Source organism: Perissodus microlepis, chromosome 7, assembly GCF_051167445.1.
Source record: "Perissodus microlepis isolate ML-2025 ecotype Zambia chromosome 7, ASM5116744v1, whole genome shotgun sequence".
Taxonomy (NCBI): Eukaryota; Metazoa; Chordata; class Actinopteri; order Cichliformes; family Cichlidae; genus Perissodus; species Perissodus microlepis.
The window spans coordinates 12702201-12723024 of record NC_140467.1 but is presented as its reverse complement, the minus strand read 5'-3'; the positions used below and the strand labels follow the sequence as shown (position 1 = coordinate 12723024).

The window sequence follows — 20824 nt, the reverse complement described above, 5'->3', positions numbered from 1 at the left end:
AACTCTGAGGAGTCCAGTGTATGGACAGGCTCTGCATAGAGCCACAGGATACCCGGATCATTTGATGGTGTTAGACTGCAGCTGCACCGCATCGTGAAACCTGCTTTAATTTTTTGTTTTTAATAAATATATCTGATTTAACGCAACAAATTTCGGGTAAATCTCAAATGAATTACTTTTAATTTTCGTAAACAAAAAAGCCAAATTCGTGCACATTTTATTTTGTTTGGCAGCTAGTCTCGTGTCTTATTTAAAAGGCTTCTGTGCACCAGTGACTTTCAGCCTATCGCTGTGTAAATAAACATTGCATTATATAATCATCATAAGCGTTTGAGTCTTGCAAATTGGTGGTTGCGTTTAAGGAGAAGGGTTTCCTGCTCAGATGCCGCCATCTTCTGGTGGACTTCAAAGGTGTCAGACGTAAATAAAGCAATGCCCCTTTTTATTTTCAGGTTTCAAAGGTTTCAAAGTAATCCAGGCCTTAAACCTCATGTTTGTTTTCCCTAGTAATAGCAAATCCATAAAAATAAAGCTTTTATGATAACACTGAATAAAAGAAATCGCTTCCTTGTCCTTAAAGTTACAGTTTAGTAGTGAATTTTACATAAAATAAATTATACATATAGAAAGTGTCTTTCAGTAACAGAGATGCAGAAACGTGTGCATAAGCACAGAGCCATGGCTCAGTGTCAGAGTGTCTAATGAGTCTCACAGGCCTGAATGTGCGCTTGAAACCATTAATAATTCTTATCTTGTTTAATCACCACAAACAAGTGCACGCAGAAATTTCCGGAGTATTAACTGTATTTTCATATGTTTTACAGCTTTTCATAATTATAAAAACCTCACTTTTGGCCATTCATACTACAGAACGTAATTAAACAATAAACAATTGCCCTGTTGAACCCTAACGACCCCGGTACCCGAGGCGAAAAGGAAAACATAGTTTAACAGGATGTATCGCCAGATTTCTTATACGACTATAGAAATGTGTGGTATCCACAGAAACGTCAGACTGTCAGCTTTTCAGCCTAAAGTATTCCAACAGCCACCAAACAGCTTAAACGACAGGTTTCGTCACTTTCCGACTAAAATTCACTTAAAATTCACTGTCATGAATTTGTCTTACCCTCGGTGTCTTGCTTCCACTACGATAAAATCGCACTTCCTCCATAGCTCGTACCTTACAGCTGTGTGTGTGTGTGCTTAGAGATAAGTTTTATGTACTTCCCCTACTTCCCCTTTTCTATATACCGGAAAAATTCAACTTTCACAAATTATTATGTTGGCCAAAGTCTTAGCCGTGTCTCTAATAAAACCTGTGTAAATTCTGTTGTTGTTGTTGTTTTACAACGACAGTTTTGGTAAATGAGCTTCCAGAACTTTATCTGCAACTTTATTTCTTACAATTTAAGTTGGAAGTGTCTTTCTGACAGATGTCTTTCTTTATCACAGAGGCTTTTTCGTCATCATATAGAAAAACCGTTAAACATCTAACTTCTTTACACTGACAGAAAGGGGAGTTTCACTTGTCTGTATGTGGCCTGCCATGTAAAATGATTTTGACACCTCTGGTCTAATGCACAGATTGCAAAGACATACTAAACATTTATTTAGCAATAAGAAGAATATGAATATGAAATAACAATGGTAAGGAGGTCTGTGTACAGAAATGGTTAGGATTCCTAAACAGTTCATGTAATGAACGTCTGCACTTCAATCACATCTTGCTTGTTTGATTTAAATTCCACTGCCATGGTGAACAAAAGCAAAATTACAGAAACTGTATCATTGTCCAAATATTTGCAAACTGGAGCTTATCTAAGGAGGCAGAGTACCCCCTCAACACATGTACGGGCAATTTAGAATCATCAATTAGTCCAACTATGCATGTCTTTGGATTGTGAAAGGAAGCAACAATGGGCGAAAGACAACCCGCACAAACTTCACAGGAAAAGCTCAGCCTGTACTGCTATGAGGCAGAAGTGCTAATCACCACAAAGAGTTTAAATTCCCCAAAACCTCTTTTTAAAAAACAGGTCTGGGTAGTGTTCATTTTCCTATCCAGGTAATCACCTGGAGATTTATATTCTTCCCTCGACCCTGTCACGATTTGTTTAATTGTCAAGTCTCAATATAACTTGTCTTTTGGGTATCAATTTACTTTTTTTTTTAATTTTAGGTTTTGTTTTGTGTCAGAAAGTAAAATAGATTCTGATACGAAACTAACTCTCTCTCTCTTCCTTTTCCTCCTTCTTGGCTGCCTGCTCGGCTGCCGTACAATTTCCTGCTGTATTCGTGATTCAAGTCCCTGCGGTAAACCATCTAGATTTCTATCTTCTTTATTTTCCAGATGTCTTTTTAAATGCTTTAAACATTTACTTTAACTGTTAAAATCTCACCAGCTCTTTGCTCTGAACCTGCTTCTGCTCCCTCTCTTCACACCACATATTGTTTCACACCTAATGGAGTACATCCCAAAAGTATTCCCAAACGTGTGCACACTGTAAATTTGTACAGCCTTTCAGATCATTTTCAAACGTCGTCCAGAGTATGTTTATTTAGAAACTTCACAACGCTGTGTTGAGAGTTCTCAAACAAAAAGCTTTTGGAAACAATGTGATTTAACTCAGTGTCACAAATCCTAATGTGGCCCTGGAGTGGAGTGATCATTTTAAGTGATTTATTTTAAGATTTAATTAAACACAGCAGTGGAAAATGTCCAGTACAAGCACAGCTACAAACAACTTTTTAAATTATACAGAATATGTAAATAAATAAATAAACCCATCTACTTGTCCTACTAGGGATTAAGTTAGGAAACAGGAGGACACACAGATGTTGCCAGGTGTCACCATAAACCTTACTACCCCCAGTGAGCATACTGGCTACCACCAATGCCATGAAGATGACAGAAGGACTAGGGTTTAAAATCACTAGGATAATATATTTAAAAAACAAAACAAAAATACAAACAAACCCCGGAGAACAAAAAACAAATAAATAAATAAATAAATTGAAAGGTAATTTATTTTAAATTAAATTCAATAAAAGTACAAACACTTAAAACATAAATGGATAATAATCTGCACTTGACTGGAATTTCAAAAGAAAAACAAAGAACAATTCGAATCACTCACAGCATGAATATGCCTTCTCTTATACATAAACACACATGTCGAGTAATTACCAAAACATTCAAGTACCCCACAGCTCAAGCAGCTACAGGTTTAGGATTCCTGAGGAAGTACTGTACAAATAAAATCAAGCAATGGCTCATCTGGTACTTTGTTGTTTATTTTTTTATGCTCTTTTTTTTTTTTAGGTTGTTTTGTTTTCTACTTCAAAGGGAAACCGCCACATCCAAGTTATCACGGAATCATCTGTCGTGACTCACAGAAGAGAACGTTTTAATTTTCATGTAACACACCAGCACCTACTACAGCAAGTGCAAACAACTCAGAAGTGACAAAATCACAAACCATACCTTTCTGATACTTTTAGTGCACATGCATACCTTGGAGGATTGCACTGAATCACCCTCCAAGGCCTATCACACCAGATGCATGTCGCATTTCATTTGTTACCCAAGGAATTCACGCTATTCTGAGTAATGTCGACTCCCCGGGGACCTTGAAATTCCCATACACTACACTCTAACTGAGATAATCATTTTCAGGGTGAAATGGGCATGCGAGTATTATTCTAAGCCTTGGCTTGTAGGGTCAGGTTAGCCATGGATTTGTGTTCAGTTCAGGGTAGGCGTTGAAGCGTGAACCGATGTCGGGTCTGTTGGATAACAGCGACCTCTGCTGGCAACGGATCGCAGTTACAGACAGGCGTTGTAAATTCATGTCACGCAAACTATCGTGTGTGCTTAGAAACTTTAAACAACATGACGCACATGTGAAAAGCTACATTTCTAACATTTGCTTTCAGTTCTAAGAATTTCCTTAATCGGAATTTGTGTTTGTTTTCCAATAATTTCCTTCCTGAAGTCTTCCTGTGAGAAGAAGGACAGGAAAACTTGGGGTCCTGAATGAAGATTTACTCTTATCAGAACAGAACAGAAACCAAAAACATGTTTGTCAGTCACCATATCTGTGACCTCAGACACCAATGCAGCACCAGCTTAGTTCTGTGATACCGTAAGTGTTTCTTAACATAGTCCTAAAGTAAAGCCTATCAGTGATGCTTAGCTGTAAGTCCTCTATAACACCACTTGACACATTTGATGAGGAGTGACTCAGAAAAGAACCCAGACATAAACAAAACATGAGTGCATGCAGATGGTTTACCAAAGGACAAACCTAGTTGTTAGATCAGGGATTATGTAAATTCTGTCTTAAGCCACAGATTTAGTAAGATTCATTATAATTACAGTAGTCTAAGACAGACAGAACAACATATGAACCATAAACAGCGGAAAGTACCATCTCCTTCTACAGTGTTAAATATTTGTGTAGACACTGCAGATCAAAACAGCTAAAATCACATGGCTGTAAATCAGAGCCCACAACAACATAGTGTGTCAGTGGCTGAAAGAGCGTGTTTTCCTAGAATGAAACTGCAACAACAGGGTTTGGTCAGCAGAGTGTGGCCAAAAGACTGAGACCACCACTGTGAGAGCCAAGTTCAGAGTCAAGTATTACACCGTAATGGATAATGGATGCTGTGTTATCTCATATTTGGAGACAGGATGAGAGAAGCATAAACAACACAAGGTTTCCATGGAGTTTCTGGACTTCAATTAGTTAATCTGAAAGAAAATCTTACAACCGCATCGGACTCCACCCAAATTCCCATTTGTTTTTGTCTATGCACACACACTGTAGTGCCCCCCCCCCGGCCCCAAAAAATCTCTTTACATAAGCAGGATGTACTCTGTGCAGTCATTAAGAACGCTGAGACTAGATCTAGGTAAAAGACAGCTTAAGCTCAAGATCCTTGCTTTGTCATCTGCCCTCTTGTCATGCTGAAAGTTATTTACTGAGTACTCTGACTGATTAAAACACAGCCTGCCAAGATTAAATAATAATATCTTACCTAATAGGATGACTCCTTGTGAACAGTAAATTGTCACACTCTTTTTATGATGAAGAAATCATTACAAGACATTAGCAAGTTTTCTTATCTCTTTAAATATTTTGTGAATAATGAAATAAATAATACTTTTCATATAAAAAAAAAAAAACATTTTTTTTTAACATTCAGGATTAAATAATTTAATACCGTACCAAAATACATGTGTGTAAGGCAACATGATGACACAAGCTATAAAGAGACATTATGTTAAATTCATAGAATTAAAGCAACACAAGGCACAGCTTACTACATTCTGGTGTAAATAAAGTTTTAAGTGGTTTATTAGCTACATTATTGCGCTATAACACTCTTTATCAAGGGACTAAAGCAATAATTCAGGTAAGGAATCTGACTCCATCTCAGGCTACTGAGGCCAACTCTGTGTTCTTTAGAGGTTTTCTCTACAAGGTGATTGCAATAATTCATTTTAACAATATTATGTGCACTATTTTATTTGTATTATAGTATAGGTCATGAAAAAAAGGTGCTATTAGTGCTATAATACTGTCAAACTGAAGGGACACAAAATGTGTACAAAAATAAGATTTTTTTTTTTTTTTTTCTTATGGAGGTACTCCATCTTTAACATCCTTTCCAGTATAATAATATGCCTCCTCTGCACTTCCCCAAACCGTCTCAGCTGAGCTGTCCATCTGATTGACTCATTTCTAATCCCAACAAAACAAAATCTCTACCACCCTCAGCTCGGCCTCCTGTCTTTTTTGTCACTGCCGCCGTCTTCAAACCGTACATCATAACAGGTCTCACTGCAATCTTGTAAACCTTCCCTTTCACTCTTGCTGTTATCCTTCTGTCACAAATCACCCCGACAATCGTTTCCATCCACTCCACACTACCTGCACTTGCTTCTTCTCCTCTTTTATGCATTATCCCTGCTGTGGATGAGCAATGCCAACTCATCCACCTTCACTATCCCTACTCTGTGCAGCGTCAGGAAAACACATACCCAATTTCAGTGAGTATGTGTTAGAAATGATAACAAATAGGCCAACTTTTTGCATGTTTTAGAGTATTTTTGACATAACTGCTTTTAAATACTGAGAGAAGCCATTTCCCAATATGCAAAGCCAAATATTTTCATTGTGCATTTTTAAGATACCTTTCTGAGCACTGAGACGGCTAGGGAAAAAGAAGGTGGAGACACATTCCTAAATTATCGAGTCAGCAGTGCAATGTCAAAACAGATAATTTATATTTTTTGGTTCTATATGGACCAAAGTGGAAAGAGCTCTCTTCCCTTCAGTTTGTATAAGACTTACAATTAAGCAGACCTACTATTTAAAGATTGTCTGTGGCCCTTTGACTGGAAGCTTTCCCACTTACACTCATAGTTTAATAGTGTTGTTGACTTGAGATATACATTCATGTAAAGAGGAATTACCTCTGATTACTTTCTGTGCCTTCCATTTCCTTGATTGTGTTAAAAGGAAGAAAGGTACTCAGCTAAAGTGTTTTATGTAAGATGCTCCGATGTTTTCAATCACCATTGGAGACCATTCAAGCTGTGCACTGCTGACCGGTTGTACTGCTTTCTTTTTTCTTTCCCCTTCCTGTTCAAGCCCCTCTTTGAAACAATAAACTTTTTTCACAGCAGAAATGTTTCTGTGTTAGGTTCCGCTAAAGGCTTGACATGGATTTCCGTTAGTGCTGCATGAGTACAGAGGGCCTGACATTTTGACACTGCAAATTAAAAGTAGTGAGTAACAGAGAGTCAGTTCAAAAAGAAATTATTGCTACAAGCAGCGTGATCCATGTCATCTCTGGAATAAGAGCTGGTGCAGCGTTCCAGTTGTCAGGTGTATTGCTTTTTGAGCACTTTTTTGGGTCTTGGTTCTCTATGAGCTCGTATGTTCCCACCACTTTGATGTAGTCTTTCTCTTCTGAAATACATCTGTACGTGCCATACTTCTCCTGTGACATGGAAGGAATGAGGTGCAGACAGTTGGTAAGCATCTGCAAACAAGGACTCTTTTGGCCTTTTTGCTCCCATGTATACTCAGCGTGGTAGGAGTCTATAGGACAGGACAGATAGAAAGGCACACCCTGGGGGACTGAATGAACTGTCCTCAAATGCACTGATGATAGTGGAGGTATCTCACGTTTGGTCCGGTTTCTTGGCTCTTGGAAAAAAGAAAGAAAGGAAGAAAAAAAAAAAAAAAAAAGGGAAAGAGCGATTAGAGAGATCAGACTAAATTTGTTCCTGGAGTCTACAGCAAGATGAATAAATGTCTCATCATTAGCTACCTTTAGCTGTTAAATTGCATACGTTTGTTTTCCCATCCACGATATTCTGAATGCTCCCGCTGCAAAGACGAATAAAACACGTTTCAGTGAGTGATGTTTCTGCAAGATTTTTTCCTCTTTGATTATCTGTCAATTCAATTCTGATAAAGAATATGCAAAGGATTCATTTCTACAGCTGTTTCAGGTATTGTGCAAAACATAATAATAAAATGTGCCAGAGGGTCTTGGTAAGACTGCTGCTCGCACTTACGGGACAGTTGAGGTGCATCCATCGTTAGTCCAGGCACAGTATGGATCCCGGGCCAGAACACATTCTTCGCAAGACTTGCTGTACTCCTGACAACTCTGAAGGTTCACTGCAGTTATTCTCTCAGCAGACCCCACAATTAATGTTTTCTGAGCAAAGGAAGACAAAAATCTAAATTTACTTTAAACCTGGATGAAAAGATTTTCTTTTTGGTGAAATTGTAGACTCTATAGCCTGCTTATTGATAGATTTGGCTTTTCCTGGCGCTAGACAACTAATGCACACGAGGTGTTTGTCAGCTGAAAATAGCTGCCTGTGAAGCACAAAAGCAATGACCCGACAGATAAAATGCGACGCTCTGCAAAAAGAAATAGCAACATCATGTTTCACTGAAGGTGGGCGCTGACAGCAGCTGAGAGAAACACTGATGCCAGAACGGCAAAGCACAGTGCTCTGCACTTAGTATGGCATTTTAAATGAACCCTACCTTTTTAGAGTCAAGCTTCATTGACTGTATGATTGAAGAGTTGGAGAGCTGCGTTTCAGATATGATAAAAGGTTCTGACCCAGACTCCAAGACTTTATGGATCTTCCCAGAATCTGTTGGAACAGGAATTTGATATTGTGTTATTTTTTGCAAGTGATATATCTGGCTAGGTATTTTTAGCTTATTGTTCCTAACAGATATTACAGACAATGCATTCTTAAAATGTAACACAATTGAAAGGCAGCGAAGGCGCTAATGGCAAAAAAAGATCCCAAGGACCCTGTGCTGTTGAACAATGACATACCAGTAGCTAGAAGCAGAATGTTATAAAATCTTTGGTCTGCAGCCTGAACTCTGTCCACGACTATCTTGGTGTAGTTGTTGGTGCTTATATAAAAAGGATCTGAGTCAACCCAGTCGGCCATTTCTGAGTGATCCTTCACAATATTGACTGTGTGACGTGGCAAAGACTTGCTGTTCGTGGAACACTGAAAAATAAATGCAAAAATAGTCTGTATACTGCATGAAAGGCAAAAAAAATAGTCTGAATTGTCCAAAAACAAAGCAGAGACAAACTTTTCCACATCGTAAATTACAGGGGTGGTTTTATTTACAAAATATAGCAACATGAACAGAGAAAGGACCGCGATCGGTGTCAGCCCCTTTTTGAAACTTGCATTATGGTTGTGCCACAATGAAGGGAAACTGCAAATACAAAGGGCCTTCATTTGTTCCATTTAATCTCAGTGGATGTCAGATAAATAACCACAGTCTCTATGATGGAAACAATGAATGTGATGAAACAGTCCATGCACACAGCTGTTTCCATGTCTTTTTTTTTTTTTTTAAACCACAGGTCGTACTCATGCACATGATATAGAATAAACTGCTTAGACTGCATGTGAGCAAAACGAAAATAGAAATGTAAAAATAAAACAAATAGAGGAAGTTGTCTGTAAATTCTGTTTCTGTAAAGTAACATAGCAACATAATAAAGTTCTTACCGTTCCTGGCCTTGGCGTGGGAACGTTGTCGTTGTAGCCCTTGAATTTGGAGTTCTCAAATATATTTTCAATCATTTTTATTGTATAGATGCAGACTGCTGTAGAATTCCTAGAGGAAACATAAGAAAGAAAGATTGCCAGAGCGTTCATCATAGGTTTAAATCATCTGTGAATTTGTTATTGCCACAGCTCATGGGAGTGGAAGAAGGGCAACACCCTTGAAAATGAGGACAAACAGTTGATCAACAGTCTAACATCATGTGTTTTTGGAGCTACAGTCCTAGGATACAAGGAATGGAAAGCAATACTTCCCATCTTAATGTTTTGCTTTTGATTGTGGTGTCACTGTCATGTTTACATGTTGCTTAGGTATTAAAAATGAAGCATCTAACCAGTTGCTCGTGAAAAGGGCATAGACCCTGGTGTCTTGCCAGTTGTCTGCATGCATCACATAGACATCTTGGAGACGGTTAAAATACAGCGACTCCTTTGGAATTCCACACACAAGACGGGCCTTGAGAAAAGATGTCCACATGTTCTGGAAGAATCGTTTTGATCCACCTTCATCCACCTGAAATATGATACCGACAGGAGGAAACTCATTAATTCTGCTTCGGCTAAAGGTTATTCGATACAGCTGCCATTACGTTCAGCTGTATCAGAAATGTGAAACGAGAACACCTGAACACTTTTAGGGCAAGTCTCGTTTCGCACAGATGTCAAGCGAGGATGCCGAAAACAACATTTTAGCAAAATGAAAGCTTTTCAGGCTGGTCAATGTAAAGTAGATGAAGTCCAATTTTTTGGTATTGGTGGTGGGTCAAAGGTTTGTTTGCTTTTGCTTTGTTGTGCAAATCAATATTTTCTTGTGATGGTTTTAAACTAACATGACTAATGCAACATCCTGATATAAGAGGAAATACTGGGTGAGCATAACTACTGCTTCCATAAAAACATAAATCCTAACATCAACATCAAGCGCCTCTGATCTGACAGACTTTAGTATCTTGTTTCCTCTTTATGGAAAATTATGCAGATTATTACCGTAAAAGAAACATGGAAAACCATCACAAAATAATATTAGAATTATTCACAATCGCTGCCTTTAATTTAGATTCAGTACAGCAGACGGTGGTAACATAAAATAAGATATCAAGTGGATATTACATTTAAGTATCGACTTGTTTCAAGTTATTCTCTTTTCATTCATCACTAAAGTTGCAAGACATGAAGCTGAGTTTTTAAGCTCATCTCACAGGTTTTGTGTTTTTTAGCTGTGTCGTTTTAGGCAACTGTACTGTTGATGTGTCAAAAAAAAAAAAAAAAAAGAAAAAGAAAAAAAAAAGTATTTGTTCAACCTCAGACTGAACTGACTCGACTCAACCTTTCCTGTGCTGTGCTATTACCACACGCTCTCAAACATACTGAGCCAATAATGCCTCGCCTTTATTTTAATGGGCATGATCACATTTTGCCATTCATTATGAATATTGTTGTTCTAAAGCTTACAACATTATTACAACATTTTCCAACTGTGTGGCAAGTGAACTGAAACTGAAACCCACTTCAAATTTGCTTCAAGTACTTTGGTATTGGACATACTCTGTCAATGGCAGAGCCTTGTACTCATGCCAAACGCATTCGCAAAACTTTATCCAATTGTAGATCAAATTAGACTGAAGGCCAAGTTCAAAGGTGGGTGTGGTCCATCCTACGAGGACTGGGCACAAAGGGTCCCAGAATGAAGGGGCACAATCCACCTTCCAAAATGCTTGAAAAAGGTTTGCTTATGTAGTCACAGCAAGACTTTTGATTGTTCCTAATTCTTGAAAGTGAGATGAAGATGTTTTAGAGAATTTATCTGTACGCAAAGTTGAGTTTCATTTATGTTAGCTCAGCTTTTTTCACCATACCTTACAAACTCTGGCAACCCTAGATATCAGTGGGTCAGCCTCTCGGTTGTGGTCTGAGTTCTTCTCACGGAAAAAGACATAAATTTTCTCATTGTCTGGGTCGTCCTTCCGCTGCACCCATGACGCAGAGATGAACGTGGGCTCTGTGAAAACATGATAAAAAAAAATAAAAAAAAATGTGTTTACAGTGTAGCGCGAACTGAAAAAAAAAAAAACAGAAAGCCTGCCACATCAAACTTGAACCAAAGCATAATTACCCTACAATGAGGTGAGGAGTGAACAAGACAAACTTTTAAGTCAAACATATTCTGATTATACGACACCAATGTATTAAATTACAGTAGTTTTCCTCTATTATAAAATAAGAGCAGGTATTTATTTACCTGACACCCAGCTGTCATACATCCAGACATTAGTCCTGCGGCCAGCTTGTCTTCTGAACTGCAATGTACTTCCATCAGCATCCAAAGGTGCTGCTGCATACAGATCCCCTTCTAAAAATAGCCGATACACCAAATTGAAAGGGGCAAAAATGTTGAATTTTTGAATAATCAGTTACATTAATCTGCACACTGATAATTAAAACCTTGAAAACATGGTAACTACAAAAGCGGCGCGTAACATACCTACTGTGAGCGATAGGGAGTTCTGTGTGTAGATAAATGGAGAGATTCCTGTCCCGTCACGACTATAGAATATTTCAAGAGACTGATTGTTCACTGAAGGGCGCTACAGGGTCACAGAGAGTCAACAGAACACAGTGACATTACTTCAAGAGAACTGTGACGGGAAACCACAAAACACCAGACACCCAGCACCTTCATTAAATTATAGATGAGGGCGCCCAATTAAAGTTTAACAAGAAGCACCAGAGCTCCACTCCTTAATTGGCTTTTCTCTGCTGCTAGTTTATGGAAACTAGTTTAGTTTCCATTAACTTGTCACAGAAGTGCAGAAAGTCACACACTTTTAGTCTACGGTTTAACACATTTAACACTTTTTAGAATCACTCACAAGTTGCCAGCACTCTGGTTTCTGTCCGTTCGTCCCGCAGACAAACAGGTTGTTCTGAAACTTCTCAATGACAGTGACAACATTTTCACAGGGGTCCTATGACACAGAGAGAACTTTGTTATGGAAACCGATTCTATATTTCATTTTCACAATGCATTTATTAGCACATCTCAGATCATTCTGTAATCACCAACCTCTTGGCATTCCTCTTGCCCCGTTGCATTCAGATGAAATTTCTGTCAACACATTGATTGTAGACAGATTAGCCATGACTTTAGCAACATTTCAAAAAACATAAGAAGCATCTGAAACAATCACTAAGAAACTAATTACAACACTGTCTACAGAAATAGCTGTCTGATAGATTAATAAAAGGATAGACTAAAACCAGTTCCCTTAATTCAAATGTCTTCTTGATTCCCTTCAGCTTCTCTTCCCACAGCACGACATCCATTAGTGACATCAATGATAAGACCCATTTCTTCTCTTATGGTCAAGAATCATTTACTTATTAAAAATTTAACATTAAGATAAAAAAAAAAAGTCATACTGACATTTCTGGTTTATTACATATTCTATTCTTAATGATTCTGTCTGTGCCATGAGCTCAGCACCTGGACCTCTTAATGAGCACTTTGAGGCTACAGTACAAGGTCTTGCATGGCAGACAGACGCTTATTAGGACTGTCACAACCATCTGTTGGTTTTAATGGCTACTGCTTAACCCCACAGGAATTGAGGGAAAAAAAGAAACACCATCAACAACATAATAAGAAAACATAAATAAAGACCATCGTTAGTTTACGATATGTTGCTCCAACCCACCTCTATGACGTGGAAGTCGTCCACATTGAGTTTCAATATAAAATCATTGCCTCCCAGGTACAGTTCATCTGAGCCCTCCTCATAGAACAACACACTGTGGTTCTGATTAATTTGGTATTCAAGCCCAACGCTCAGAATATCTGCAGGGTGAAAAAGCATCTCATAATCACGCTTTAATCAGGAATTACCGCATTCTTACTTACATCAAAACATGAGAAGATGAATCGGATTTGTCCTTTCGTAATGTAATACTGCCACTGCGTCGATGTTAACGCAACCTACCTTTGCTCAGAAGTCGAGGAGTATTTTTGGACCCGAGAGTCGGTGTATCCTTCAAACCAGCAGAAAGAGCTGGCTGTAAATCCCCGACAAGCCAAAATAAAGAGAAAAGAAAACGCTTCATATTGCGCCTTAGCTGCTGAGCTGCACTACAATCCCTTTGCACCCTCAAAATCAATCTGCTCGACTCGCTCCATCCTCTTGACTATAAAAGCCTCGTGGGCGTGGCATGCTGCCTTATATAAAACACAAGTCTTAGAAAGATATGGATTGTTTCTTGTGTCAATTTAATATAAACATTTCTTCTTTATTCGTGGGGTTTGCGTCACCTATCATATTAAAAACCTCGTATAGATGACGTTATTTATTGCACTGGGCTGAGCCTGTAGCCCGAAAAAAAAAGTCGATTGGATTTCGGATAGTCTTATACTGCAAGATCAGACTGACTGTAATCCTTTTAACACCGACTGCTTCACTATTAAATCCTTTCGTAAATCGACCTTACTGGACACCGAAATTCTGGACACCCTTTAGGTCCATTGTTTTAAATGAACCTTCTTCCTCGTTACAAGATAAATAATGTCGAGGAAAAAATCTATCAGCAAAAGTTATTTATTTATATCACGTTTGAATGAAGTTTCTACGAGGATTAAAGGATCTGTGGCATTGTAAATGCTGTTAAGGTAGTTTACCTGCAAGCAGCTCCCCTGCTTTGAAGCACAGTCAGCTGCGCGGGTCTAATGGCGTTCTCACGAGATCAAGATGTGAGATATGTTAACAACTTCTTTTTTATGGAGAAAGGAGAAAAATTGCCACAAACAGAACACCAATGCGTTCCCAGGCCAGCCGAGAGATATAATATGGAACACCTCACCAAGGAGGCGCCCAGGAGTCATCCTTGTCCCTCGTCAGATGCTCAAACCATCTCAACTGGCTCCTTTTGATGTGATGGAGCAGCGGCTGTAGTCTGAGCCCCTCCCGGATGGCCGAAGTTCTTACCCGATCTCTAATGCTGGGCTTACACTGTGCGATTTTTGGCCCATTTTGAGCCGATTTTTGAGTCGTGCGACCGTTTTGGCGATCGGCCCGATTTTGGCCTTCATCGTGCGTCGTGCATCGTGTAGTATACGTGGGGTAACGAGACGCGATTAACACCTCACGACCAGCTCCCGATCATCAATCGCTTGGTCGTGAGGCTGTCACCGCAGTTTGTCACACTGCGCACGCGCAAACACAAATGTCAGCGAAAAAGACGGCGCAGCACGGCAGTGCAGCGTGTGATCTGGACACAAGCGATGGAGGCACAACTTGTAGAACTTTGGAAAGCTCATCCGAGCCTTTTCGATGTGGCCTCACAAAATTATCACGACCACAACAACCGTGAAAATAGTTGGATTTACATTGCTGCTCAATCACAGCTGCCTGATCAATGTTTTTCATTAGCAATTTAGCAAAGTTGATGGTGGTGGTGTGTGTGTGTCTGTGTGAGTGAGTGAAAGACAGAGAGGGAGAGCGAGCGACAGAATTTCTGTTATAACCTTCATTTTATGTACGCACAGTGTGAGCACAGAGCATCGGGCCGTATAGTGTGAGACCCTGCATCGTGACCTATGAACTTCTAACCCCTGCGAGTCAACCGTACAGTTTGAGCAGGAGCTGAATCGCGCGACTGAAAAAATCGCACAGTGTCTGCCCAGCTTAAGGGAGAGGCCAGCCACCCTTTGGAGGAAGCCCATTTCCAGCGCTTTTATCCGCGATCTCGTTCTTTCGGTCACTACCCAAATATAAATAGTAAAGACATCAGGATAGATAGCAAAAAATAAAAGATATACAGCCTAGAGGAACATATACAAACTAAAGTAATATATACAAAACATTGTTTACAGTCACAATGGCCCACCGGGAAAAGCTGTTAGTCAGTCTGGAGGTGTGGAATCTGAGTGACCTGAGGCGGTGACCAGAGGGCAGCGGGTCACACAGGTGGTATGCAGGGTGCAAGGGGTACCCTGTGATGGGTCTGGTTTTTCTGAGACAGGTGGAAATGATAATGGCCTATAGGGGTCGCAGAGGGCAGCCAATAATTTTTTTGGGTGGTGTTGACTACCCTCTGTGCAGGCTTCGTGTAAGCAGTAGTGGCCCCTGCATACCAAACACCCAGGCAGTAGGAGAACACACTCTCCACTACTCCTTATATTTTAATGTTAAATCAAATACTTGCTGGGACCAACAGAGGTAGTAGATAGTGCAGTGGTAAGCAAGGAGGTTTTATACCGAAACTGATTGGTTGATGTTCAGTTTTTAGAGGTACATTTTAAAAAGTTTTTTCTGCCTTTGCAAACTACACCTCTACCACCATCTCTGCAGAATTACCCCATACATTTTAATTAGGTGGTCCTTTTTGGAGTCTCTGGGTGGGTTTACTCTCACTGATTCCACAGACTAAAAACCAGCAATTAACTTGGAAATGCAAAGGGGAAAGCAAAATATCCTTTTAGAGTTTTTTAAAGTGTAAAAATAAGAAACAATGTAGAGAAATATCAAGAAAAACAAAAGTTACATCTGGCAGATCCTTTGAAACAGGAGAAAGGGCACAGCAGCATGAGGTTATTTTGGATTAGCCTGTTCATCCCAGTAAAAAACAGAGATTAATTTTTATATACAGTGAAACATGGAAGTACCCTAAATAGTTATTTTTGTATTTAATGTGGCCTAGAAGCTGTTTAAAGAATCATGTGTTTAAGTGTGAGGCAGGTTTTCCAGCTGTGGTATTTCTATATTTGCTTTTCAAGATGACCATGTGTCTTTTTCCAACATAACAACTTGAAGCTGCAGTTTTTTTTCGTTCTAGCTTTGTGGCTTTTTTTCTGTACCGGAACACAAACAAGATGCTTTATTGCATACGAACACAACCTTTTTTACATTTTCCAAATAATCTTATTTGTCTGAAATTGTAAATCTAACTTGTGGTTCCCTGAAGGGTGTCTCACAACATAGGGCTTTATTGTGAGACACCCTTCAGGGAACTTGTGGTTCCCTGAAGGGTGTCTCACAATAAAGCCCTATGTTCAAAATGTCACCAACTCACTCATAGTTTTATTATATTCATATGCACAGAAAGAGGAGTTAGAGATTACACAGAGCATTGAGCTTAACAAGCAACAACATTTATGCCCCTTTCTGCAACGAAGCTCAGTTTTTAATCAGGTGAACAAACCACACAGAGATCACAACGAGGGCACTGGGAAAACCTTCCACATTTCACTAATATTCACATTTCAGTTACACCCTGAACATTTTTCTCTTTTGTTTTACTGCTGCTTATTGTGTGCATCCATGACTATGTAAATATTTAGCTGAAGTCCTCTTAGCTCTGTAGAGGTTGTCCACAAATGCTGGAGTCTGTGTGATATAAACTGGTCGTGCTTGCCGAATGTAGTTACCTTTTTCCTGTTGTTCATTGCAGTCTGGATAATCCACATAATTGTTGCTATAAGCCATTAAGGAACTGCCACATATTTCTTTAGTTGGTCCCGTGTGCAACACATCAAAAGCAAACACATATACACCTTCCAAAGCAACAAACCTGTTCTTTATTGATAATCTCTTACATTTATAATATTTATTTAATAATATTTCTTTAAGAGGAACCACACACAGCCCATAGAGACCTGCATACACTCAAGGAGGAGTGTCCTGATTAAAATAAAAGAATGGTAAACCAATAAATGTTACTGAACTGGATTTACTGTCATCACAATCCTCCTGTTTCTACTGGATAACCTCTGATGATTGCACCTCTACAGGTTCAGCACCTTAGATTTTAATTACTGATCATCACGCAGGTCACTTCAATATCCCTTAGACTGATACCCTGCTATACCATATAAATAAGTTACTCATATCTAACTTAATCAAACATATTTTTTCACTGTATTACATAAAAAATAAAGTAAAAAATACAGGTTGTAAGGTATGTTTGTGTCTCATAAATGATATATTTGCCGTCTTCTTTGCGTCACAGCACATGACACTGGAACGTTCCGCATAGTTTTTCATACTTTTTAACAGACGTATGGTCATGACTACCTATGAGGTGGCTGAGGTCTAGTGATTTGTATTTTATTTTTAAAAACAAGACCATAAAAACTGGCATGAATCATTGTGTGACCGGGGAGTTTTGGTTTAAAGTATTTAAATGAAACATTAAGAAAATGGATTTACTCGGATTTTGAATGCACAATTTACTGCAAATGTGTGTGAATTTGGCACTGAGAAAACATTTTGTGCTAAATGTGGCTCTGCTGTGTTCTGTTAGAAGTGTTCATGTTTGGAATTGGGTGGGGCAGATGTTATCAGCATGTAATGCAGGGGTGTCCAACTCCAAGCCTCAAGGCCGGTGTCCTGCAGGTTTTAGATATCACACTGGGTAAACACACCTGAATCAAATGATTAGTTCATTACCAGGCCTCTGAAGAACTTCAAGACATGTTGAGGAGGTAATTTGGCCATTTAAATCAGCTGTGTTGGATCAAGGACACATCTAAAACCTGTAGGACACCGACCCTTGAGGCCTGGAGTTGGACACTCCTGGAATTTTACAATAAGCCCCGTCCATTGGCCCTTCAATGCGGTAAAGTCATCTTCTTTTTTATTATCTGTTTCTCCTGCTCCTCTTCATCTTTCTCCTTCACCACTGCTTTCTCCTCCCTGATTTCCACCTCATCCGTTTCCTTCTCAACTCAAGATTCATCTGATGAACTGACATCACGGCTCTAACACAAGACAATGTGCATAGATATGCTAATTTTTCCAGATATTGCTGTAATTACTTATTGTCAGCAGATTAGACATGTGATCCTCCCATCTACGGACAGCTGACAATCAGCCGGCTAAACCACAACAACAGCTGGTTAAGCTAACATTACGCAAGCTAATGTTAGGCTCAAGTGTCCTAAAAGTCACACTCTCCCTATACATAAAACTTACCCTCTGACAAGCAGTTTGATTACATTCTCACATTGTATGAGAGAACATCACAGAACTGGTTCTAAGAGAGTGTGTTGGGGAACTCACTATGACGTTGACATCTGTCTTTCCCAAGCTGTGTTGCCTGTCTGTTTGTAAGGGGTCCATTATTTCCCCTGTGCTTAAAGACTCAGCTGTGAAAGGCATTACCAAGAATGGCTGATTTTATCCCACATTAAGGATTCGGTTGACATTACTGTGGATCCACAACAGTATGAGTACACGAAGAGTTTTTTCTGATGCACTATCAGCTGTTATCAACCCTGCTCTAACTCATTTACAAGTACTGTTGGCAGAGAATCATGGCCTTATTTGTCTGATTAGAAAGAACAAAACATACTGCACAGGAAGCCAAGGTTGTAACTTAGGCTCACTGAGAGAGAGGAAGAATGTGAATGCTTAGTTTGGAGGGGGGCTGAAGCGATAAGAATGTGAGAAACGGTCAGACACTTCGAGATTTTTATATTAGAATTGTATTGATAAAGTGATTGTTGATTGAGCATTAAACACCGAGTGTTGTTCTTCCTCCAGCCCAAAGATCAAAGAGTTGGGGTTTTAACAGTAGCATATCATAATTTCACAGACACTAGCCAATAAATGTTATTGTCTGGGTTGAGAAAATCAATGCAAAACTGGGTTCTAGACTTCTTGACAGGCAGGCCAGAGTCTGCAAACATGTATGGTTCTTTGTCCTCCACCATCATACTCAGCACTGGCTAAGTATCTGGATAGTCATATCAATTCAGTTCAATTCAATTTTATTTATACAGTGCCAAATCACAACAACAGTTGCCTCAATGCACTTTATATTGTAAGGTAGACCCTACAATAATACATACAGAGAAAAAACCAACAATCATATGACCCTCTATGAGCAAGCACTTTGGCGACAGTGGGAAGGAAAAACTCCCTTTTAACAGGAAGAAACCTCCGGCAGAACCAGGCTCAGGGAGGGGCGGGGCCATCTGCTGCGATCGGTTGGGGTGAGAGAAGGAAGACAGGATAAAGACATGCTGTGGAAGAGAGACAGAGGTTAATAACAAGTATGATTCAATGCAGAGAGGTCTGTTAACACATAGTGAGTGAGAAAGGTGACGGAAAAGGAAAAACTCAATGCATCATGGGAGTCCCCCAGCAGCCTATGCCCATTGCAGCATAACTAAAGGAGGATTCAGGGTCACCTCATCCAGCCCTAACCATATGCTTTAGCAAAAAGGAAGGTTTTAAGCCTAATCTTAAAAGTAGAGATAGTGACTGTCTCATGAATCCAAACGGAAGGCTGATTCCACAGAAGAGGGGCCTGAAAACTGAAAGCTCTGATTCCCATTCTGCTTTCAAATACTCTAGGAACAACAAGTAAGCCTGCAGTGCGAGAGCGAAGTGCTCTAATAGGGTGATATGGTACTACAAGGTCATTAAGATAAGATGGGGCCTGATTATTTAAGACCTTATGTGAGGAGCAGGATTTTGAATTCATCGGTTTTTAGGACTTCCTGATAATAATGAATTACAGTAGTCCAGCCTAGAAGTAATAAATGCGTGAACTAGTTTTTCAGCATCACTCTGAGACAGGATATTTCTAATTTCAGGAGGTTTGCAGATGACACAGCTGTTGCTTATCTTATCTCCAACAAGTCTAGAATAGAATAGAATAGAATAGAATAGAATAGAACAGTCCTTTAATTGTCCCACAAGGGGAAATTTGGCTGCAACAGCAGCAAAAAACCACATATACAAACAGAACAGGACACGGAACCGAAACACACACAGTTTTCACAGAAAGAATATTTATATCATGGACAATAGTAACAAAGTACTGTACAGAGTCTATCTAAAGGAGAGAGATGGAAGAACTTGTTCTCGATCAGTGGGGTGAAGACGAAAGAGATGGTGGTAAATTTTAGGAGGGGTTCACATGCCTCATTCCCTCCTTAGAGCAGAAGCTGTGGAGTTGGTGACCACAGTCAACTACCTGTGTATGCATATGTCCAACAATTAATCACAAATACAGACAATATTATTAAGCTCACCAATGCTGTTTTTATGAGGCTGAAGCATGATGTCATCGGTGCAGCTCTACTTTCTTTGTCGCATTGTGTGGTCGAAAGCATCCTAAACTCCTCTATGATTAGAAACTGCGTAAGCCAATAAGAAAGTGCTGCAAAGAGTGGTTTAATCTGCCCCCCAAAGAAGGCTGCGTAGCCTCACACCTGTACAACAAGGCTGAGGTGCAGCTTTTTCCATGAGGCTGTGAGGTTAATGAACTTGGAACGAAAAAGAAAGACAGAGAAATTGTCCAGGGAGAAGAACTGTGCTGATGAAGATGTTCAGACAGGTAGAGATGAACATGAAGGTGTGCATCATAACTTTATGAGGGTGGCATAGAAATCAAATAGGGTGGCAAAATCAAAGCCTTTTTTAAACACATGTGCAGGTGTTACATATGGTTAAATTGATTCAAATGCAGTAAGTATAAACATGTTTCATATAAATATAGTCTGTAAGTTAATTATTTTCTGTAGCCCACATAATTAAACTTTTCAGTTACACTATACATTTTGATTTTCTGTAATGTACAACCTCCATAATAAATAAATACAAACGGCATATCTGTCTGTCTGTCTACGTACCTATACATACATATACGTACATATACGTATGTATACATGTGTATATATGT

At 39.3% G+C, this 20824-nt stretch overlaps 1 protein-coding gene across 2 annotated transcripts; it reads right to left on the bottom strand.

Moving 5' to 3' along the window:
* Positions 1-3012: 3012 nt before the first annotated feature.
* sema7a (semaphorin 7A (JohnMiltonHagen blood group)) lies at positions 3013-14460 on the bottom strand. 2 transcript variants are annotated; one of them, XM_084933493.1, is made up of 14 exons: positions 13123-14460; positions 12841-12980; positions 12210-12251; positions 12016-12111; positions 11628-11730; positions 11385-11495; positions 11002-11144; positions 9481-9659; positions 9089-9197; positions 8389-8572; positions 8085-8197; positions 7601-7746; positions 7351-7409; positions 3013-7226 (listed from the first exon to the last, which is right to left on the bottom strand). In XM_084933493.1, exons 1-14 carry the CDS (start codon positions 13241-13243, stop codon positions 6823-6825), a joined length of 1950 nt encoding a protein of 649 aa, XP_084789619.1. In that variant the 5' UTR covers positions 13244-14460; the 3' UTR covers positions 3013-6822. The 2 variants fall into 2 exon arrangements, with proteins under 2 accessions (XP_084789619.1, XP_084789620.1); XM_084933494.1 differs by having other exon boundaries at positions 12841-13195; positions 13812-14449.
* Between the last annotated feature and the right edge of the window lie 6364 nt (positions 14461-20824).

Bases quoted from the DNA above. Each gene is read 5' to 3' on its own strand.
- sema7a (XM_084933493.1), bottom strand. From the start codon at position 13,243: ATGAAGCGTTTTCTTTTCTCTTTATTTTGGCTTGTCGGGGATTTACAG. The intron at 12,112-12,209 runs GTTGGTGATTAC...TCTGTGTCATAG, and splicing joins GGCAAGAGGAATGCCAAGAG to GACCCCTGTGAAAATGTTGT. The intron at 9,660-11,001 runs GTATGGTGAAAA...ATCATATTTCAG, and splicing joins GGGTTGCCAGAGTTTGTAAG to GTGGATGAAGGTGGATCAAA.